The sequence below is a fragment of the Neoarius graeffei genome, chromosome 11, assembly GCF_027579695.1.
Source record: "Neoarius graeffei isolate fNeoGra1 chromosome 11, fNeoGra1.pri, whole genome shotgun sequence".
Taxonomy (NCBI): domain Eukaryota; kingdom Metazoa; phylum Chordata; class Actinopteri; order Siluriformes; family Ariidae; genus Neoarius; species Neoarius graeffei.
This window is the reverse complement of record NC_083579.1, coordinates 69,094,883-69,119,644: the sequence shown is the minus strand read 5'-3', so window position 1 is coordinate 69,119,644 and position 24,762 is coordinate 69,094,883. Positions and strand designations below refer to the sequence as shown.

General features: G+C 42.4%; 1 protein-coding gene across 2 annotated transcripts in view; it reads right to left on the bottom strand.

The window, feature by feature from the left end:
- Positions 1 to 24,762, bottom strand: part of LOC132894602 (latent-transforming growth factor beta-binding protein 2-like) — a 316,258-nt gene that overhangs the window by 193,374 nt on the left and 98,122 nt on the right. For both annotated transcript variants that reach the window (XM_060934665.1, XM_060934666.1), the window contains exons 4-5: positions 16,114 to 16,337; positions 6,507 to 6,677 (exon numbers count right to left, since the gene is read on the bottom strand). In XM_060934665.1, coding sequence (XP_060790648.1) covers positions 6,507 to 6,677; positions 16,114 to 16,337 — 395 coding nt within the window. The remainder of the gene's footprint in view (positions 1 to 6,506; positions 6,678 to 16,113; positions 16,338 to 24,762) is intronic.

Here is a 24,762-nt window from a genome sequence, read left to right as displayed (position 1 = left end):
TTGTCGGAAATTGTGACATGTTCCCCAGCCTCGCAGACTTCATCACTGAGGCACGCGGCAGTGATTTCTCCTCTATTTTTCAATCAGCTGCAGATCACCTGTCTGGGCTTAAGCAGCAGTTAGTTTCTTATTTCAAAGAGGACTACTGGTCATTTTCATGGGTCCGGGACCTATTTGTTTGCACCGCAAATGATTTGTCACTGCAAATGCAAGCGCAGCTTATTGAGCTGAAGAGTGACAGCAGGCTGAAGCACCTTTTTAGCACCTGTTCTCTTACATCCTTCTGGGTAACACTGATGCAGGAGTACCCCCGGCTCTGTGGCATTGCCTTAAAAATTCTCCTACCTTTCACGTCAACATACTTGTGTGAGGCAGGCTTTTTAAAACTGACCGCGCTCAAAACTAAGTACCGCAATCGCGCACAGATTGAGGATGACCTGAGGCTGTGTTTAATCAAAATTGAGCTGAGAATTCAAGAACTCTGCCAAACAAAGCAGGCTCATGTGTCACACTGAGACACTCGTTAACACTACCTCCGGTACTCCGGTAGAGTTTGTTTGTTCGTTCATGTGTTTGTTTGTTAGCAACTTTGCAGAAAAAAATGTACAGTCGGATTCTCATTCTCATTCTCATTATCTCTAGCCGCTTTATCCTTCTACAGGGTCGCAGGCAAGCTGGAGCCTATCCCAGCTGACTACGGGCGAAATGCGGGGTACACCCTGGACAAGTCGCCAGGTCATCACAGGGCTGACACATAGACACAGACAACCATTCACACTCACATTCACACCTACGGTCAATTTAGAGTCACCAGTTAACCTAACCTGCATGTCTTTGGACTGTGGGGGAAACCGGAGCACCCGGAGGAAACCCACGCGGACACGGGGAGAACATGCAAACTCCACACAGAAAGGCCCTCGCCAGCCACGGGGCTCGAACCCAGACCTTCTTGCTGTGAGGCGACAGCACTAACCACTACACCACCGTGCCACTCCAGCCCAATAATAATAATAACAATAATAATAGCTTATCTATCTGTTTTCGGGGGGGGGGGCCCTTAAAGTACACTTGCTACAGTCAGGGGGGCCCCAGATCACAAATGTTTGAGAACCCCTGATTTACAGTTATCGTTATAGTTGTAGTTCTAGTTATATAGTTATAGTTATCGGTATTGTGGGACCGGGCCTTTAGTGAATAAAGACTCCACATAACTACAACATGCGATTCCACCTGACATTCTTAACGAAATATGTATTACACCAGCAACATCAAACTGAAATCTGGATCTGAAATTGCGTCAGTATTAGAGCAAGGATAAAACTACAAATCAGGTCATGTCTCAGATGTTGGCAGGTGCCAGGAATGTGTTCTCCAACAATCAACACGTCCAAGCTGAGAAAGTGTTTAAAGCAAGCTGATGTATTCCAAACAGGAGCCCTTCACCCTGAAACACATCAAATGTGTTTATATTGAAATATCTGCAATGTGACTAGAGATTCTGGTGCTAATTTCTTGGTTGGTTCTGTAATTTCATCATTCCCGTATTGAGTTTTTCAGTGGCTGCCATGCCAATGCCACAGGGGGCTATTGCTACTGCAGTTATAATGGCACTTAATAGAAAAAAATTTAACTAGATATCTCAAACATATGTAAGTGATAAGAGTCAGGTTTTGCTGTTAGCTCATAAGAACAAAAGAGCAAAAGCTAATTTTTTCACTCACCGTTTTTGAGCCACAATTTTAATTTCATATGAAATCCAATGTAGATGTAGTGGAGACATCAAATATTGGACTCACACTTCCAGAATACAATGCAGCTATATGATGTAGGGGCGGCACAGTGGTGTAGTGGTTCGCACTGTGGCCTCACAGCAAGAAGGTTATGGGTTCGAGCCCAGTGGCTAACGGGGTCCTTTCTTTGTGGAGTTTGCATGTTCTCCCAGTGTCTGTGTGGGTTTCCTCCTGGTGCTCCAGTTTGCCCCACAATCCAAAGACATGCAGGTTAGGTTAACTGGCGGCTCTAAATTGACCGTAGGTGTGAATGGTTGTTGTCTCTATGTGTCAGCCCTGTGATGACCTGGCGACTTGTCCAGGGTGTACCCTGCCTCTTGCCCATAGTCAGCTGAGATAGGCTCCAGATTGCCTGCGACCCTGCACACTCAATATCTTCATTGTGCTTATCTGTGGTATCGCTATCTTTGTCTATACTTCTTTTTGGGTAGTTTCCATCTTTCCTCATGTAGCCATTTCTGAGCATTCTATGAAGCATATCATAATAACTACTGTTAATTCTTATTTTGTTGGGCAGATGTTAAGTTCCATGTTTGTGCTGAATAAGTAAGACAACTCTTAACAAAAGCATTCAGGAATAGCGTACGTGTAGCCAGGCTGATGCCAAAATTCCGAAGCTTTTGCCTCAGTTCTTGGAATTTACTTTCTGCTAGGTTGATACAAAGTGTTATTTCAGCATCACCTATGAATGGTTCATCATATTTGATGTCACTACCCAGATACCTGAATGTCATCTTATTTTCGATGGGAACAACCTGTAGGCTTATGATAATAGTTGGATATGGTAGCCTAGTAAACTAGACCCACCCGCCTAGCGGCCAAAAATATTTTTGCCTACGAGTGGGTCTAGCCTCGGACCATATCAACAACACATCCCGGGCATCAAATCGTGCCCGCCAATCACAACACACGGTTTTTGTTTGGATTCTTTGGGCGGGCTTTTGCAGGAGTGACGACAAGGCTGCGCGACGCTGGAGAAAGCACAACAAGAAAAATGGCTACGGCTATTGAACAGCGCTCGTTTGACTCCGCTTTGGAATCAGTTTTAGAAGAATTAGACTTGGAGTTTTCATTGAAACATGAGCAGGAAGAGGCTCTCCGCTCATTCCTTTTCAAGAAGGACGTTTTCGCTGTTTTGCCGACCGGCTATAGCAAAAGTCTGATCTACCAGCTGGCTCCGCTGGTAGCCAAAAGGATGGGGCTAAGTGAAAACCCTATGGTGGTAATTGTCTCGCTCTGACTACGTCACAGTCACTGTTGCGCTGATTGGTCAGAGCGTTAGCCTATATGCACAGAGACAGTTTGAAAGACAACGGGTTGTTCCTACCCACACCCTTCGGAAATGTCTACGACCGAGACCAGACTAAATATTCACATTTAGTCTGGCTTGCCAGGCTATGGATATGGAGCATCTTTGTTGAAATATTTGTAACTGAATATCATAGTTTTCATCAATGGTATTAGCATGAAATGTGAAGCTTTGGAACTTTATCTTTTTCAGCAAAGTATACATATGATGGCGTTTCTGTAACATGTCTTTTTACGGGGTGGGGTTGTAGGACCTATACTCAACCCTCAACCTGGAGGACCAGGGTCATTTGTGTAGGGTTTTCCTTCCCATAGACTGGTGACTTGCTAAAGTTAACAAGCCCTGTCTGCCCGGGTTTGGCATCAGAGTTTTCCTTCTCTTGTTGGAACTGACTCTGCAAATGAAGATCAGGCTGTTCAACTCCAACGTCAAGTTGGTTCTTCTATATGGAGCAGAAACCTGGAGGAAAACTGTGGCAACAATGAAAAAAGTGCAGACTTTTATCAAAACCAGTCTGAGAAGGATCCTCTGGCTCCGCTAGCCAAACACCATAAGCAACCAGGACCTCTGGCAGAGAACCAACCAGCTTTCTGCTGAAGAGGAGATCCTGAAACAGTGCTGGAGGTGGATCGGCCACACACTCCGCAAGCCAGCCTCCAACATCACCAAACAAGCGCTGACCTGGAATCTCCAAGGCAAGAGGAACAGAGGATGGCCCAGAAATACATGGCACCAAGACCTTGAAGCTGACACCAAAAGAATGGGATACACCTGAAGTCAACCGGAGCAGATAGCCCAAGACCGAGATGCCTGGAGATCCCTTGTTGGCGGCTTATGCCCCAGGAGGGGTAGTAGGCGAAAATAAGTAAGTATACATATGATGAGGTCAGAGAGCTGGACAGACTCCTACTGGTACCACTATCAGGAGGTAGTCAAATGGCATTGTGGGTCATACAGGAAAAAATTAACCAAAGTGAAAATAGACCAATGTCTCAATGAAAGAAGTTTAAATAAAAGATGTCAACTCAGGATTTCATTGCAAAATAAATCTTGGACGCCACTGAAGAAACTTCAGGTAAGAGGCAGGGTACACCCTGGGCAGGTTGCCAAACTGTTACAGGGCTAACATAGAGACAACCAATCATTCACGCCTATAGGCAATTTAGAGAAGCCAGTTGATCTAATCCACATGTCTTTGGACTGTAGGAGGAAATCAGAGCACCTGGAGGAAACCCACAACGGTACGGTGAGAACATGCAAACTCCGCACAGAAAGGTCCGAGTCAGCTGCAAGGTTTGAACTCAGAACCTTCTTGCTGTGAGGTGACATTTCACTGTGGTGCCCAAGCAAATGAATCATATTTCCCAAATAATTTGGACACAGGCTATATGTAAATAAGATCATTTTAGTTGTCCTTCAGAGGAAACCCTTAAAAAGGGCCCTTTAAGAAGGTGTTTCCACATCAGAAAGGGTTCTAATTACCAAGACATGGGTCCAGACATTTAACTATAAACCTTTCCTACACCACTGTCAGAAAAAAGGGTACCTTTCCTTGTCACTTGAGTGGTACCCTGAAAAGGACACTTTTTGTATCTTCACTATGTATCTTTTACCTAGAAAGGTGCATGTAGTGTACCTTTAAATGTTTACCCCCAAAAAAGTAATTACAGTCCAAATATTAACCTTAAATCTTTTTTTAAATGTATATTATATCCGCATTTTCAGTTAAGAGATACTTAAAGTTGAGAAACAAAAACAAGGAAAGGCAAAATTAAGTACCTCTTTTTTCTGAGTGTAACAGTTTCACTGTAGCTGTTGAATAACAGGTTGTAAATTGAAAAAAATAGCTTCAATGAGACTGTAGCTCATACCGGCCACTGTTGTTGTGTGTGAGTTTGAAATCCGATCACTCCTGTGGGAGGAGTAGCGATGTTTTGTGAAATTGCATATGACCCCTGTGTAGCCTCATCCATGGCAGGTGGCGCCACCTGGTGAACAATTCTTGTTGGAATGTCTTTAGAGTCTTCTGAGTGAGTTTCAGTGAAAACATCCTAGCAGTTTACGAAGAGTAGTGTTTGGCGTGACGAGTCACCCAAAATTTTCAAACGCCCATAAAATGTTAAATATGACAGATGGCGCCACTGTCTTGACAACTTTTATACATATAAACCTGGGGAACATTCCATATTAGTTTGATCAAAATCTGATCACTCCTGTAGGAGGAGTAGCGATTTTCATGAAATTGCACGTGACCCCTGTGTCGCCGCATCCATGGTAGGTGGCGCCACCTGGTGAACAACTCTTGTTGGAATATGTCTTTAGAGTCTTCTGGGTGAGTTTCAGTGAAAACATCCCAGCAGTTTATGAAGAGTAGTGCTTAATGTGACGAGTCACTCAAAAATTTCAGACGCCCATAAAACTGTAAATATGACAGGTGACGCCACCATCTTGACAGTTTTTATGCACACCCACCTGGGGAACATTGTGAGTTTGATTGAAATCCGATCAGTCCTGTAAGAGGAGTAGCGATTTTTGTAAACTGTGGACTGACGACGCATGTTCGCAAAAACTCATCTGGTCTGGCCTACAGCCGATTGAGCTAACAACTGTCTTATAAACCAGCAGTTCAGAAATAAAGTGCAATAAAACAATGATTAGAACAAGAAGGGAGTACGAGTTGTTCGGGTAAAAACTTAATTTCCAACAAGAAGCAGCTACAAGGCCCATTGATTCACTGCTCTATACTACAAGTATGTTCTCACCAGTAATGAAAAGGACTTGGCTGGGCATTAAACGGTCCACTGGTGTTAACTGAGCTTTGCTGTATGCAATGTGCTTCATTAACCACACGCAGATCCAATGGGAGAGTGGGAGATTTCCCTATAAAGCGGATTGAGCTGTTAGGAGAAGCAGCTCAGCATTGTTGCCTCTCCTCAGGCCCTCTGCACTTGCTCGGGGCTAAAGCAGGTGGATAAAAGTGGCTTTAATGTAATCCCCGTTAAATTTTGCTCCCTTTCTCCTTCCCTTTCCCACCCCCCCGTCTTTCTTTTCTTCTGGTCAGCATATGAAATGCTTAAGGTGAGGTTGAAAGCGAGGTGTAAACCGCAGACAAGCAGGGGGTAGAGAGGAGGGAGCGTGGGACGAGTGTGCGGCTTCCCCATCTCTAAACACCTCTTAGGTCTCAGTGCGCAATCACAGAGCCGATTTTCTCCCTTTCTTTCACTCTTTTGATAGCATGCTGAAAGGAATCTCGACAAAATGTTTCATTTCAGTGCATCTCAAAGAAGAAGACCACCTTTTCGTCAAAGACAAAACATACCCTTGTGAGAAACTCAGAACCAATTCGGATTTGGGTTAGGGGGGAGAAAAAAAAAAACGCACAAACTGTCAGATGATGAGACACTTACAGAGTCTGAAGCCGTGTTTCTTAGTAGGTGGGCCCTGGTTCTCACTGTACACCGTGGTCTTATCTCCACGCTCGCAGTTATTGTAGCATTGCCCCCCATGGCAGATCCTCCTACACACCATGGGCGTGAAGACGATCTTGATTCGGTCCACATTAGCTGTAAGGTTTGCTCCTAAAAATGGTAACAGAGTAGAATGGCAATGAGAAATCAAGAGCTGAAAGCACAGAACAGACACATACAAGACGTGCTGCATCTTCACAAGTCACACTCTCCCTGTCTGGACACTTGTAGAACAGGAGGTTTATAACAGTGTGTGTGTGTGTGTGTGTGTGTGTGGATAGCTGGAAGGATGTGTCACTGCAAAGCTCTCCAGACCATGACAGAGTGAGAGAGAGAGAGAGAGAGAGAGAGAGAGAGAGAGAGAGAGAGAGAGCATCACGAGGATAAGGCGTGTGCGAGTGTGCACACGTACGTGTGTGTGTGTGTGCGTGAGTGAGTGAGTGCGTGAGTGCGTATCTGTTTGTAGTTGGAAGGGAAGTCTTGTGTAATGGTGGGAACCTGTTCAACTCCCGTTGCCTTGTAAATGATGGAAAAACAGACGTCTGAAAACAGCGATCACTTGGAATGTTTGCGAGGATTGAACTTGCTAAACACTGCCATTGTACTATAATCTGAGGGTGTTGTTAGATGCTGTCCATATGCACGTCATTCTTTATTTTTTTTTCTTGAACTAATTTGATTAAGATTTTATTTCTTTTAATTGAACACACTGCTTTAAAACTTTCCTAGCAATGATGTCGACGACAACGAAAAGGCTTTGAAGCTGAAGTACAAAATTAGGGTTCAAAGTGTTTGTAGGGTTTACGTAGTGCACATTTGCTGGGTGTGGAAGAAAAAAAAAAAAAAGATGGCCCTAAGGCACTAGGAGTAAGACATCTTACACACCTTGTGTGTGCTCGTGTGACGAATATCAAGGAGTGAAAAATTTCCCCCAAGTGTACGACTTGATTTAAATGAACAAGTGTGTATGTATGACATGTTCTTGTTTGCAATTGTGTTAAAATGGCAGTGATAAATATGTTTTCAGGTCTCTGTTTATGTATTTATGTGCTTGTTTGGGCACAAATGTCATTGTAAACACATTAACAGTCTCAATTGACCAGTTTCCAGTGTATCCAAACAAATCAGTTCCATGGAAAAGGCCCCGTGTGTGTGTGTGTTAGACATTTTACTGAAATGCAGTGTTCCAAAGGCCTACATAAGCCCTTCATGACAACTAGGCTTGTAGTACTCGAGCCCGACTCGTGTGCTAATTTTAAGGACTCGTGACTTGACTTGGACTTGAGCACTGATGACTCGGACTTGGACTCGGACTCGTGCATTAACTGCATACGGACTCGTAAATTGGAGATGAGGACTCCGATTTTTCTTTATTTTTTGTAACATGCCATAATAATTTGGCATAAGATATTTATATCTACGTTAATTTTTATACTAATTTTGTGCAAGAGAATGCAAGTTCACCTGTTCATACGCCATGTTCAGGAACAAGCTTAACGTTAATGGCGCTAAAACGCCTGGAGAGAACGCCGCTAGGATTGTCTGCTTTGCTTATACAGACTTCTCGTGCAGTGGGAAAAAATGCACTGCTATGTGTTCCATATGTAGAAGAACTATCGAGGAGACGACGGGGACGACCTCGAACTTCAGTCGTCATTCGGCAAGACTCCACCCAGAGAAGGAAGTGACACGCTGATGAACTAGCTAGCGTTAACCCTCTCTCATGTTATTTGCCCTGTTGATAGTGGGCGGGGCTTGCTGAGCGATGAACAGGCTTTTTATCTGTAGCCTATTAACTAAAATGGGGCGGTTGAGCAGTAACGTTAGTCCGACACAGTAGCAGAGACGCTTTCACATAAAGGCAGCAACAGTCACCGTCAAATGGTGCGGGTGGAGTCTTGTTCTCAGAATCGACTCGGATCAATAGTGGACTTGACTTGAAATTTTCTTTAATGGCTTGGACTTGACTCGGACTTGAACACTGGGGACTCGAGACTGGACTCGGACTCGAGGTTTAGTGACTCGACTACAACACTGATGACAACTGACATAAACCTACATAAAATGTATAAAGAATTATTCCTGACATAAAGGATACTTTGGTCAACTATAATGTGAAGTAGACATATCACCTACAGTGAGGGGAAATAAGCATTCAGATACTTTTGTTTTTCTTACATAAGATAATTCCAGTCCATATATCCACATTAAATTTACACACATAACGTTTTTTGTCTTTGTACATATAAATATTTATAAAGTGAAGGGTGTATTCATAAGAATTAACGAAAATAATATGTCCTGGTATATCGCTCCATTTGGATTTCCTCTGATGCATACATGTCAACCTATACGGAATGTCCGTATTTTATACGGATTTGATTCAATAAACGTAGTATACGGGCGTACAAATAAAGTTATATGGATTCTTTAAAAAAAACTTCAATATTTATTTAGAGCTATAATCAATTCCCATGATGATAAAAGAGCGCATAACATTCACAAATGTACTGTACACCACAGAAAGCACAAACAGCCAGTAAAGAGTCTTATGAAATCGCGCGTTATCTTGTGGTAGCGAGACTTCGTTCCACTTTTGATCATGCGCACACCGCATTGCGAGAATCCCGCCAACCGGGAAGTAACATTTTGTTTGAAATGCGTATTTCCACCTGAGCGACTTTCACTAGCGACTGAAAAGATTCTGAATGGGCACTCCGGCAAGATCAACACAGACACTTGCTGTGACATGCAGCCTAGTGAGGTATTGGTGCAGACTGCTAAAAAAGCTGTCACGGAGTACAATTCAGAACATTAGAGTGACGCTTTGTGTTTTTGTCAAACATTGGAGCTTTGTATTCATTCTGAAGGTTTATTGTTATTAATATTGAATAAAAAGTAACTTGGATATATCATTGTTAATTATCATTCAAATTTTAGATAAATTATTTAAATTTGCATCTTATAAGGATTTTACAAGGGAAATACGGATTTTGGAGGTTGGTTATACAGGTTTGATTGACCAAAGGTTGACATGTATGCTGATAATGCGTGATATCCCAGTACCATTTGCAGAGAAACAGCCCTATATCGTGTATATCGTGAGATTCCCACCTTCTTCTCCTTCAGTGTAGGCAGGGTAACTTTTTTGGTCTAGCTGGTAAACTGAAAAATTTCCCCAGCCAAAATATTTTTCAACTGACCATAGAATGAAACATAGTCAGTCAACTTACAGTTCTGTGCAGAAGTCTTAGGCACGTGGAAAGAAATGCTGTGGACCAAAAATGGCTTAAAAATATTGAAATGAAATGTTTAAACATAAAAAAATACTATAAATAGTAATCAGTAAGCCATAATAAATGAAATAAAGTCAATATTTGGTGTGAGACGAAATTTCCTTTGCTCTACTGTATAAAAATAAAAATAGTCGTCTCAGATACAATGAGTGCAGTTTTATAAGGAAATGAAACAAAGCTGTAGGTTTTACTGAGCATCGTGCAGAACCAGCCACAGTTCTTCTGGACACTTTGACTGTCACACTCGCTTCTTCATTTTGCACCAAAACCCAGTAGCCTTCATTATGCTTTCTTTTTTAATCTGAAAAGTACTCTCTTGTGGAATATGCTGCTCAGATACAAACTTTTTTCCAGTAACGTTTAATTTTGTGCTGAAAATGAACGTTCGGAGCTCTAAAATGTTTGTGTACTGACTCAATAATGTAGAAGCCATAAAATAGAAATCTATAACAAAGTTTGTATGAAAAAAAAAATAGAGGGCCTAAGACTTTTGCACAGTACTGTGTGTATACAGTGGTGCTTGAAAGTTTGTGAACCCTTTAGAATTTCCTATATTTCTGCAGAAATATGACCTAAAACAACATCAGATTTTCACACAAGTCCTAAAAGTAGATAAAGAGAACCCAATTAAACAAACGAGACAAAAATATTATACTTGGTCATTTATTTATTGAGGAAAATGATCCATTATTACATATCTGTGAGTGGCAAAAGTATGTGAACCTCTAGGATTAGCAGTTAATTTGAAGGTGAAATTAGAGTCAGGTGTTTTCAGTCAATGGGATGACAATCAGGTGTGAGTGGGCACCCTGTTTTATTTAAAGAACAGGGAGCTATCAAAGTCTGATCTTCACAACACATGTTTGTGGAAGTGTATCATGGCACGAACAAAGGAGATTTCTGAGGACCTCAGAAAAAGCGCTGTTGATGCTCATCAGGCTGGAAAAGGTTACAAAACCATCTCTAAAGAGTTTGGACTTCACCAATCCACAGTCAGACAGATTGTGTACAAATGGAGGAAATTCAAGACCATTGTTACCCTCCCCAGGAGTGGTCCACCAACAAAGATCACTCCAAGAGCAAGGCGTGTAATAGTTGGCGAGGTCACAAAGGACCCCAGGGTAACTTCTAAGCAGCTGAAGGCCTCTCTCACATTGGCTAATGTTAATGTTCATGAGTCCACCATCAGGAGAACACTGAACAACAATGGTGTGCATGGCAGGGTTGCAAGGAGAAAGCCACTGCTCTCCAAAAAGAACATTGCTGCTCATCTGCAGTTTGCTAAAGTACATGTGGACAAGCCAAAAGGCTATTGGAAAGATGTTTTGTGGACGGATGAGACCAAAATAGAACTTTTTGGTTTAAACGAGAAGCGTTATGTTTGGAGAAAGGAAAACACTGCATTCCAGCATAAGAACTTTATCCCATCTGTGAAACATGGTGGTGGTAGTATCATGGTTTGGGCCTGTTTTGCTGCATCTGGGCCAGGAGGGCTTGCCATCATTGATGGAACAATGAATTCTGAATTATACCAGAGAATTCTAAAGGAAAATGTCAAGACATCTGTCCATGAACTGAATCTCAAGAGAAGGTGAGTCATGCAGCAAGACAATGACCCTAAGCACACAAGTCGTTCTACCAAAGAATGGTTAAAGAAGAATAAAGCTAATGTTTTGGAATGGCCAAGTCAAAGTCCTGACCTTAATCCAATCGAAATGTTGTGGAAGGACCTAAAGCGAGCAGTTCATGTGAGGAAACCCACCAACATCCCAGAGTTGAAGCTGTTCTGTAAGGAGGAATGGGCTAAAATTCCTCCAAGCTGGTGTGCAGGACTGATCAACAGTTACCGCAAACGTTTAGTTGCAGTTATTGCTGCACAAGGGGGTCACACCAGATACTGAAAGCAAAGGTTCACATACTTTTGCCACTCACAGATATGTAATATTGGATCATTTTCTTCAATAAATAAATGACAAAGTATAATATTTTTGTCTCATTTGTTTAACTGGGTTCTCTTTTGGCCCTTTTCCACTACCCTTTTTCAGCTCACTTCAGCTCGCTTCAGCTCACTTCAGCCCGACACGGCTCGCGTTTCGACTACCAAAAACCAGCACGACTCAGCTCGCTTCAGCCCTGCTTAGCCCCTAAAACTCGCACGGTTTTGGAGTGGGGCTGAAGCGAGCCAAGCCGTGCCGAGTGAGGCTGGAGGCGTGAGCAGACACTCCCCTGTGCACTGATTGGTGAGGAGGAGTGTCCTCACATGCCCACACACGCCCCGCGAGCACGCTGGGATCTGTAAACACCGCAAACCCGGAAGGAGAAGAATTACGAATTACGAGAATTTCTGAAGCCTTATGCGCCTCGCCTCATCTATACGCTCTTGCCAGTATCTGTTGGCGTTGTCGGTGACAACAAGCCACAGCACCAAGACCTGTAACACTAACGACTCCATGTCCTCCATGTTTATTGTTTACTATTCGGGTCGTGAGACTACCGCTTAAAAGCTCACTGAATCAGTGACATACAGAGCATCGTGGACGAGTTCGCGGAGCGCAAGGCTTGTCGTATGCCCTTCAAATAATGCGCGCAGTAGGCTATTGATGTTTTATTATGAGCCATGTACAGTATGTCACCTAATGTTTTTTTGTTTCTGAGTTACATGTTCGTTTGAAGGACTTGATGTACTAAATAACATAGTTGCACCCGGTAGTGTTGAAATTGGTAAACACCGCAGTTGCGGACATTTTGTAGCCTAAAATGATGTTATGATAAGCTTTAATAAAGGGCCCGGTCATTTGCCCCGCCCCCGGCCCGGCTCTGACTTGTTCCGCCACTGTCACTGATGTCACTGTTTGCGCTGCTTAACGACATCACGTGACGTCCACCCACTTTCGCTAACTCCACCCAATGTGTCCACCCACTTCCAGCCAGCACGGTTCAGCGCGGTTGTAGTCGAAATGCAACTTCAACAGCCCCGCTCAGCCCGACTCAGCTCGACTCGGCACGGCACGGCACGGCTCAGCCCGACTCAGCCGCGTTTGTAGTGGAAAAGCGGCATTTATCTACTTTTAGGACTTGTGTGAAAATCTGATGTTGTTTTAGGTCATATTTATGCAGAAATATAGAAAATTCTAAAGGGTTCACAAACTTTCAAGCGGCACTGTACATACACCAATCAGCCATTGCCTTCCGCGGATTACCACCTTGTTGTGGTGGAGGGCCGGGTGTCTTGATGATCCTGAGAGCTATGCTGGCAGAAGCTATGATTCCTGGTAGGGCCACACAAGCTAGACAGGTCAAAGGGAAGAGGCCAGAGGCCAGACGAAGAGTAGTCCAATCTTACACCAATCCATGATGGGTGTGTGTGTGTGTATATAAAATCTCCATGGACCGGGTTGGTTGAACTCGTTAGCCTTGGTCAGCAGTCTACCTACAGCTGAGTATCCTTTAGAAAACTGCTTGAAGACATCGGGAGGCAGGATGTCAAATGGTTCTCTGAAACATGCTCAATAGTGCAACTTCTGGTTCATATTACCTGTGGCGAGGCGAATCAAGGTCGTATCACAACTTGATCTTGACAAGGCACAACCACTCTAAAGTTAGAGTATTGCTCACACTTGTATGGAGTCGTGACCGCAAGCATAACTGTAGCGACTGAAAGCAAACAATGACAAGTTCAAAAATCAAATTCATACCACATTGCTCGCCGTGTGGGTGACCAAGGGGTGCGTCCTGTTAAAGTGGCTCAGGTTACAGTCGAAAAGTATGCTACTGAGACCAACGAAACTGACAGTCATAACTATGACAGACTGAGGAAGGGAAAACGTAACATCATCATTGGAACTTTCAATGCTCAAACTCTGAGAAAAACAGCCAAAATTTCAGAACTCGTACACTCTGCCAAAATCCTTCCATCCATTATCTGTAGCCACTTATCCTGTACAGGGTCAGAGGCAAGCTGGAGCCTATCCCAGCTGACTATGGGTGAGAGGCGGGGTACACCCTGGACAAGTCGCCAGATCATCACAGGGCTGATGCATAGAGACAAACAACCATTCATACTCACATCTACGGTCAATTTAGAGCCACTAATTCACCTAACCTGCATGTCTTTGGACTGCGGGGGAAACCAGAGCACCTGATGGAAACCCACACAGACATGGGGAGAACATGCAAACTCCACACAGAAAGGCTCTTGTCAGCTGCTGGGCTCAAACCCAGGACCTTCTTGCTGCGAGGCGACAGCGCTAACCACTACACCACCATGCCACCCTGCCAAAATCACAAAATATGCAATTGTTTGTCTCCAAGAACATAGAGTCTGTCAAGATGATCTGGAGACTAAAGAACAGTCACGTGACTTTTCCCAATGGTTTTATTAAGAACGCGCATGTGCGGGTCCGTACGGGTCATATGATAATACTGATTATGTTACATACAGTGGTGCTTGAAAGTTTGTGAACCCTTTAGCATTTTCTATATTTCTGCATAAATATGACCTAAAACATCATCAGATTTTCACACAAGTCCTAAAAGTAGATAAAGAGAACCCAGTTAAACAAATGAGACAAAAATATTATACTTGGTCATTTATTTATTGAGGAAAATGATCCAATATTACATATCTGTGAGTGGCAAAAGTATGTGAACCTTTGCTTTCAGTATCTGGTGTGACCTCCTTGTGCAGCAATAACTGCAACTAAAAGTTTCCGGTAACTGTTGATCAGTCCTGCACACCGGCTTGGAGGAATTTTAGCCCATTCCTCCGTACAGAACAGCTTCAACTCTGGTATGTTGGTGGGTTTCCTCACATGAACTGCTGGCTTCAGGTCCTTCCACAACATTTCGGTTGGATTAAGGTCAGGACTTTGACTTGGCCATTCCAAAACATTAACTTTATTCTTCTTTAATCATTCTTTGGTAGACCGACTTGTGTGCTTAGGGTTGCTGTCTTGCTGCATGACCCACCTTCTCTTGAGATTCAGTTCATGGACAGATGTCCTGACATTTTCCTTTAGAATTCGCTGGTATAATTCAGAATTCATTGTTCCATCAATGATGGCAAGCCGTCCTGGCCGAGATGCAGCAAAACAGGCCCAAACCATGATACTACCACCACCATGTTTCACAGAGGGGATAAGGTTCTTATGCTGGAATGCAGTGTTTTCCTTTCTCCAAACATAACGCTTCTCATTTAAACCAAAAAGTTCTATTTTGGTCTCATCCGTCCACAAAACATTTTTCCAATAGCCTTCTGGCTTGTCCACATGATCTTTAGCAAACTGCAGACGAGCAGCAATGTTCTTTTTGGAGAGCAGTGGCTTTCTCCTTGCAACCCTGCCATGCACACCATTGTTGTTCAGTGTTCTCCTGATGGTGGACTCATGAACATTAACGTTAGCCAATGTGAGAGAGGCCTTCAGTTGCTTAGAAGTTACCCTGGGGTCCTTTGTGATCTCGACGTCTATCACACGCCTTGCTCTTGGAGTGATCTTTGCTGGTCGACCACTCCTGGGGAGGGTAACAATGGTCTTGAATTTCCTCCATTTGTACACAATCTGTCTGACTGTGGATTGGTGGAGTCCAAACTCTTTAGAGATGGTCTTGTAACCTTTTCCAACCTGATGAGCATCAACAATGCTTTTTCTGAGGTCCTCAGAAATCTCCTTTGTTCGGGCCATGATACACTTCCACAAACATGTGTTGTGAAGATCAGACTTTGATAGATCCCTGTTCTTTAAATAAAACAGGGTGCCCACTCACACCTGATTGTCATCCCATTGATTGAATACACCTGACTCTAATTTCACCTTCAAATTAACTGCTAATCCTAGAGGTTCACATACTTTTGCCACTCACAGATATGTAATATTGGATCATTTTCCTCAATAAATAAATGACCAAGTATAATATTTTTGTCTCATTTGTTTAACTGGGTTCTCTTGATCTACTTTTAGGACTTGTGTGAAAATCTGATTTTTTAGGTCATATTTCTGCAGAAATATAGAAAATTCTAAAGGGTTCACAAACTTTCAAGCACCACTGTAAATCAGCCTTTATGATGGCTGACACTTGTTGGGATAAGCTTGTAGGTAGGTTTATCTCTTATGCATTTCTCACTGCCCGTCAGTAAAGTGGTACCTGATAGAATCAGTGGAGTACAACCAGCTGGAGACTCTGTGTGTGTGTGTGTGTGTGTGTGTGTGTGTGTGTGTGTGTGTGTGTGTGTGTGTGTGTGTGTGTGTTTTAACCTTTCGGAGTCACTGCGTTCCTGGAGGCATGTGGCTGGCCATTAGAGTAGGCGACTTGCTGAGTGTGTGCATGCCTATGGTTGTGTCCGTTTGCACTGGGCAGAGCGTTTGAGGTTATGGGTGCTGTAGATGAAGGATAACGCTTGACAGTCCTGGAGACATGAGAGTGTCCTGCACCAGTCTGCTGTGGTGTGACCTCGGGAGAACCACGTCTAACCTGGGTCCTGAAAATAAAACAACACACATGAATGTTTCAGCTTTGAATTCATTTTGGTCTTAAAAAAAAAAAAAAACACAGCACAAAATGGCTCAAGGTGCCGAATAGATACTTCGCTTCCAGCCATCTTTTCCCATAATGATTCACCAAAACCAGGTATATGAACCCTACAGTTTGAAGATGCACATCATCCTTCGTTCATCCATATTCAGCCTTTGCCAGCCTTCCACATTCCCAGTAGATGAGAGAGTAAATGCGAGAGGATAATGCAACCATCTCAGCACAGAGCGCATGCGAGAGAGCAAAAACATGGAAAAATGCATATCATCCATATTACGTCATATATTTCGGTAACAGACCCTACCAGGCTGATGGTATCATTTTAATATAATTTTGACTCATTTGAAAAACAGGATACAATGCTCTCATGTCATTGTGTTTGTGTTCTGCAATTAGCTAATTACTGCAATCAAAATTTACATTCAATAACTACATGATTATCAAAAATTAGTTGCAAACAACCCTGCTCATCAACTGCAACAAATTTCACGTAATAATTTCCAGGGGCTTTCGTTGTGAATAAGTAAACTACAGGGTAAAATAATAGTGAAAATAACAAAGCCTCAGAGAAGGTGACGAATCATACTGTAGACCACGATTTACTGTAGTACTGATGTCCTGAAACGAGTGTATGCACTGGTGTGTACTAATAGATGTAATCAAATGGATGAAAGTAACTTAAACTGGATGGCCGGGTTGTTGGACAGATTCTGTAGTTGCCTTTTTTGTTATGTCCAAGCAGAACGTAACATTAAGCCTCCATGCACCAGGATGTATAGGGTCAAATGTGTGTCTGACTCTGGTGACATAAGCATGATGGAACTCTGGGAGGCCTTGACTATTCTGAAAAATCACTGGATCTCAGCCAAAGCAGGTGAAACACAATAAGATACTAATAAACTCTAAATTTCGCACCCAGTCAGTGGAAGAGTGGACTAAAATCTCAAGACGCTGGTACCATACTTACGGTACCTTACAGGTAAGAGATGCGTAAGCAAGTATTATACAAGAAAATCCACATGCAACGGTTTCCATGTTCCCAAATCCGCATCCAAATGTTTATCTGGAGAGCCAATCAACAGACCATAAGAACTCTGCTTCTGACTGAGAGTGTTTAACCCAAAATAATTCTGCATACAGTGTAAGGTTGTAGTACTCGAGTCCACCTTGTGCCCTAATTTTAAGGACTCGTGACTTGACTTGGACTTGAGCACTGATGACTCGGACTCGTGCATTAACTGCATTCGGACTCATAAATTGGAAACGAGGACTCCTATTTTTTCTCTATTTTTTGTAACATGCCATAATAATTTGCCAAAATATATTTATATCTACATTCATTTTTATACTAATTTTGTGCAAGAGAATGCACATTCACCTGTTCATACGTCATGTTCAGGAACAAACTAACGATCATGGCGCTAAAACGCCTGGAGAGAACGCCGCTAGGATTGTCTGCTTTGCTTATACAGACTTCTCGTGCAGTGGGAAAAAAATGCACTGCTATGTGTTCCATATGTAGAAGAACTATCGAGGAGACGATGGGGACGACCTCGAACTTCAATCATCATTTGGCAAGACTCCACCCAGAGAAGGAAGTGACACGCTGATGAACTAGCTAGTGTTAACCCTCTCTCATGTTATTTGCCCTGTTGATAGTGGGCGGGGCTTGCTGAGCGATGAACAGGCTTTTTATCTGTAGCCTATTAACTAAAATGGGGCAGCTGAGCAATAACGTTAGTCCGACACAGTAGCAGAGACGCTTTCACATAAAGGCAGCAACGGCCACCGTCAAATGGTGCAGTTGGAGTCTTGTTCTCGGACTTGACTCGGATCAATAGTGGACTCGACTCAAAATTTTCTTGAGTGGCTTGAACTTGACTCGGACTTGAACACTGGGGACTCGAGACTGGACTCGGACTCGAGGTTTAGTGACTTGACTACAAATATTTTGGTGTTCATACACTACTAGTGGTTAATTTTGATTCTTTGTAATTTGCTTTGTTAACAAAATTAATAGCAATTAAAATATCAATGTCTTTAACCCACTGAGCACAGAACAGAATACATGTAGTTTTCGGTTTGTGAGTTCAGAAAATTTTAACTGCCTGTTTGGTCATTGGAAATTATTAATAGTCCTTAGGAAAACAATATTAGCTAAAGGAAGCAGTGGTTAAGTCATCTTCTGTTAAAATCACAATCTCTGTTGATAGCGGGGCTTGCTTGCTGACCGATGAACTAGCTAGTGTTAACCCTCTCTCATGTTATTTGCCCTGTTGATAGTGGGCGGGGCTTGTGTCGGACTCTACTCGGATCAGTAGTGGACTCAACTCGAAATTTTCTTCAGTGACTTGGACCTGAACACTGGGGACTCAAAACTGGACTCGGACTCGAGGTTTAGTGACTCGACTACAACACTGATACAATGTGTAGGCAAGAAACTGTAGAATTTGGCCAATTTGCCTGAGGCTTGAATTTCTGGGACATTAGATACAGCAGTAAGGTACTCTATCATTATCTGTCTGGTGTCAAGCTGAAATAAAAATGTTGCACCATTCCAGAACATACACATGGCCAGGGAAAACTGTTCACATAGTCAAATTTTAACATTTTATACTTCACAGTTCTGACAACCACAGGCTTTCCTGAACTTAAATATGTTTCTCTTTTGCACATATCGCAAACACAAATGAAGCTCTGGAATTTTAAGTTCTGGTTAACCCCGAAAGTGAAAATGGAGAAAATTACATTTAAAGACTGCAATCTGATTGCAGTGTCAGTTCATCACACTTTGAAAGCCAGTATCTGATTACAATCTTTTGTCTGTTTCAGTCCAGCACGTAATTGTCCAACAACTTGATCAAAGCTTGACATTCACTGTGTGAGGAAATCACGCTTGGCGAGTGAAGTTTTCGATATCTTTTGACAAACTGACTTGCACAACCTGATCTCTGTAGCTGAGGCAAGATCAAAAAGTAAATAACACATTCACATCTTGTTTTGATGAAATATATTCATTGTTGCTTAAACTTGAGGTGTCAAATTGTGTTACAAGCAGAACAACAACAAAAAAAAATTACGCAAAACCTGATTTCTGATTCTTTCTTTTTTGGGGGGCTGTTTGCCAGAATTCAGCTACAGAGACATCCAATGGTTTTCCTGGGACCAATGCACAAGAAATTATAACCTGAGGCATGTATCAACACACATACATATACATATATATATATATGTATATATATATACCGTGTCCGCGTGGGTTTCCTCCGGGTGCTCCGGTTTCCCCCAAAGACATGCAGGTTAGGTTAACTGGTGACTCTAAATTGACCGTAGGTGTGAATGGTTGTCAGTGTCTATGTGTCAGCCCTGTGATGACCTGGCGACTTGTCCAGGGTGTACCCCGCCTCTCGCCCATAGTCAGCTGGGATAGGCTCCAGCTTGCCTGCGACCCTGTAGAAGGATAAAGCGGCTAGAGATAATGAGATGATATATATATATATATATATATATATATATACACTACCGTTCAAAAGTTTGGGGTCACGTTGAAATGTCCTTATTTTTGAAAGAAAAGCACTGTTCTTTTCAATGAAGATTACTTTAAACTAATCAGAAATACACTCTATACATTGCTAATGTGGTAAATGACTATTCTAGCTGCAAATGTCTGGTTTTTGGTGCAATATCTCCATAGGTGTATAGAGGCCCATTTCCAGCAACTCTCACTCCAGTGTTCTAATGGTACAATGTGTTTGCTCATTGCCTCAGAAGGCTAATGGATGATTAGAAAACCCTTGTACAATCATGTTAGCACAGCTGAAAACAGTTGAGCTCTTTAGAGAAGCTATAAAACTGACCTTCCTTTGAGCAGATTGACTTTCTGGAGCATCACATTTGTGGGGTCGATTAAATGCTCAAAATGGCCAGAAAAATGTCTTGACTATATTTTCTATTCATTTTACAACTTATGGTGGTAAATAAAAGTGTGACTTTTCATGGAAAACACAAAATTGTCTGGGTGACCCCAAACTTTTGAATGGTAGTGTATATATATATGTTTCAAAGCCCAGACCACCTGAAGAAACCTCAACAATGCAAAAATATAATAATATAACGAAATAAAGCACTTAATGAACAGCAACTGACCCCCTTTTCTCTGCAGACAGATGCATCAGTACTGTTCATAAAGAAAGGCAATTTTGAAAAAAAGTGTGGCTTTGTGTGTTATAATGACCTTTTTCCCACCCGGCTTCGTGAGAGACACCTGGCTGACTCTCATGCTGGCACACGTGCATGCCTCGGACCAGATGTCTTGCCTTGCAATCTCAGTTCATTTCCTCACTGAATGAAGTCATCGCTGCCCTTCGCTATATTTGGACGGAGAGGCCTCATTTTCTTTGTTTGATGTCATCATCATCAGTTCAAGGCTCACTGCACTTATGCTTTGTGTGAACAAATTTGCAAACCCTGTAGCCAGGATTAAATGCACGAAACCTGCTGGAGAGCAGGAAAGCTCCTTTTAAAGCCTCACATAATATCATTCGCTTAATTAGATCTGACCATGAAAGCATATACAGTGTGTGTGTGGTCATTTTATTTGGATGACGGTTGAGTGAGATGTTAAAAATTAGTTTTTTAAGAAAAAAGCAACATCCAGTGATTTGCTGTAAATGAAAGATGATTGGCTGTTTCCTTGTTGACTCATAGACAGATTGGATTGTGTGACTAAAGAAGAGAGGATTATATAACACATCGGAACTGCTGTAAATTAGACCAGAAGCTGCAGGTCATTATTAACGGGGAATCACTATAGTCTAGACATCATCAATCCCTTGGGGCATGATAAAGAGTCACGTAACATCCATTGCATGTGCTTTGTAATCCAAACAGCCAAATCTAATTACAGCACTCAGCGTAAATGAGTGCACCCCCTTTGAAAAGTAACATTTTAAACAATATCTCATTGAACACAAACAATTTCCAAAATGTTGAAAAGACAAAGTTTAATATAACATCTGTTTAACTTATAACGTGAAAGTAAGGTTAATAATATAACTTAGATTACACATTTTTCAGTTTTACTCAAATTAGGGTGGTGCAAAAATGAGTACACCCCACAACAAAAACTACTACATCTAGTACTTTGTATGGCCTCCATGATTTTTAATGACAGCACCAAGTCTTCTAGGCATGGAATGAACAAGTTGGCGACATTTTGCAACATCAATCTTTTTCCATTCTTCAACAACGACCTCTTTTAGTGACTGGATGCTGGATGGAGAGTGATGCTCAACTTGTCTCTTCAGAATTCCCCATAGGTGTTCGATTGGGTTCAGATCACGAGACGTACTTGGCCACTGAATCACTTTCACCCTGTTCTTCTTCAGAAATCCAACAGTGGCCTTAGATGTGTGTTTAGGATCATTGTCATGTTGGAAAAGTGCACGACGGCCAAGGGCATGGAGTGATGCTAGCATCTTTTCTTTCAGTATAGAGCAATACATCTGTGAATTCATGATGCCATCAATGAAATGCAGCTCCCCGACACCAGCAGCACTCATGCAGCCCCACATAAGGACACTACCACCACCATGTTTCACTGTAGGCACCAGGCATTTTTCTTTGTATTCCTCACCTTTGCGACGCCATACAGTTTTGAAGCCATCAGTTCCAAAAACATTTATCTTGGTCTCATCACTCCAGAGTATAGAGTCCCAGTAGTCTTCATCTTTGTCAGCATGGGTCCTGGCAAACTCTAGGTGGGCTTTTTGTGCCTGGGCTTTAGGAGAGGCTTCTTTTATGGACGGCATCCATGCATGCCATTCCTCTGCAGTGTACGCCGTATTGTGTCACGGCAAATAGTCACCCCAGTTTGGCTTTCTACTTCTTTAGATAACTGCAGTGAACTTGCATGCCGATTTTCTTCAACCCTTCTCATCAGAAGACGCTCCTGTCAAGGTGTTAACTTCCGTGGACGACCTGGATGTCTCTGTGAGATGGTTGCAGTTCTATCTTTCTTCAATTTTTGTACCACTTTTGCTACAGTATTCTGACTGATAAGTAAAGCTTTGCTGATCTTCTTGTAGCCTTCACCTTTGTGGTGGAAAGAAATTATTTTCTTTGGGGAATTCTGGAGACAAGTTGAGCATCACTCTCCATCCAGCATCCAGTCACTAAAAGAGGTCGTTGTTGAAGAATGGAAAAAGACTGATGTTGCAAAATGTCGCCAACTTGTTCATTCCATGCCTAGAAGACTTGGTGCTGTCATTAAAAATCATGGAGGCCATACAAAGTACTAGATGTAGTAGTTTTTGTTGTGGGGTGTACTCATTTTTGCACCACCCTAATTTGAGTAAAACTGAAAAATGTGTAATCTAAGTTATATTATTAACCTTACTTTCACGTTATAAGTTAAACAGATGTTATATTAAACTTTGTCTTTTCAACATTTTGGAAATTGTTTGTGTTCATTGAGATATTGTTTAAATGTTACTTTTCAAAGGGGGTGCACTCATTTACGCTGAGCACTGTATATAAGAACTTTGTAAAGCGTGCTAGTGCGCTTTATAAGTATATTGTTGTTCATTATTCAATTCAATTCAATTCAATTCAATTCAATTCAATTCAATTCAATTCAATTCAATGAGACAAAGTCCAAAAGCTTCAACAGATGTGGACACAATTGATGCAAGCGTTCTCTTTGCATTGGAATGTTATGGTTTTGTTAGTGGACTTGATCTGGTCAAGTTTGAGAAGGATGAAGGATGTATGAGGCATCTCCAAACGATTCTCACACCTAGTAAGTTCATCGTTGTCAAAGGACGAGGACGTCCAATGGCAAGTACAGTACAGGAACACACGAGCGAAGACAAAACCCAATTACTTCCTGAGCCCCTTCACCACAATAAACAAACATTCTGAATTTTAACCATGGCCTAATGGTTAGAGAAGCAGCTTTGGGATCAAAAGGTTGCTGGTTTGATTCCCTGGACTAGCAGGAATGTCTGAAATGCCCTCGAGCAAGGCACCTAACCGCTAACTACTCCCCAGGTTGCTCTGGGTGTGTTGTACAGTACGTCACGCTGGGTAAGAGAGTCTGCTAAATGCCTGTAATGTAACCTAATATTCAATATCTGGAGACATAACTGTTATGGTAGCACTGAATGGCACAGAACTACATCAGCCACATGTTCTTGGCACCAAGCTCTGAGCACTCACTCCTGTTTCACCTAATTAGTGTCACTATTACCCCTTTTCCACCAAATCAGTTCCAGGGCTGGTTTGGGGCTGGTGCTGGTTCACAACTCGTTCAAATTGCAAGCCAGCTGAGAACCAGTTTGCTTTTCCATAGCTTGGGATGCTAAGGGGAGCCACGTCAGTTACGTCGCTGTATACGTCAGATACGTCGCTGCATTTGCATAAACCTTGGCGCGAACATTGAAGCCACAACAACAACAATAATAATGGATGACTTCGCGTTTCTACAGCTGCTGCTTCTCGTCGCTTAAAAATGGCGATCTTTCACGGTCTTGCGATTGTTGTTGGTCTTAACAACTCCGCCCCCCCGCTGACGTAAGTGGTTCTTTCCTCTGGCCCAGCAAAGAGTTGGTGCTAGCCTGGAACTGGTTTTTCTGGCCCCAGAGCCAGTTCTTTGTCAGTGGAAACAGAAAACCCGGTTCCAAACTAAGCACTGGCCCCGAACCAGCCCTGGAACTGCTTTGGTGGAAAAGAGGCATATGTAAATTCTGGATTTTTTTTTTTTGGGGGGGGGGGGTGTAGTTGTGTGCACACCATGTTATTGCCTATAGTTTGTATGTTCCTTGCCTTGTGTTCATAGTTAACGTTAAAGGAGAGCTGAAGGCAAATTTTTTATCAAAATTCTATTTATCTCATTTTATTAAATATCGGAATGCATTTTTGATCGCTATTTTGTCACTGCTATAGCAAGTTATGAGTGTTTGAAATATGCTGTGTAATATATCAGTCCATATGTCAAAGCAACAGCTGTAAACGAGATTCGCTGAGACCTGTGCGAGACATCGTAGGACGGAAGTTAAATGTACAGTGGAAATCAAAGTGACTAATATCTGCCAACACTGTCAAAAGATGCGCGCCCTCTTTCGAATGCTGATGTGATCAAGCTTGAAGTTTTGTTTGTTTTGATAGCAATCAGGAACGTTTGAAAAAAGTAGGCAGTAATCCTCATTTAAACTCGTTTTTGTGCAATACTTAGTTTGGAAAACAGTTTTCAAAATGGCGGCACTGACACCTGGCTGACACTTCACATTTCGAAGTCTCGCACAAGTCTCGTGAAGATTGCGCCGATAAGCGACGCCTACCGTGGACCAAACGAACTAAATTCAACATGGCTA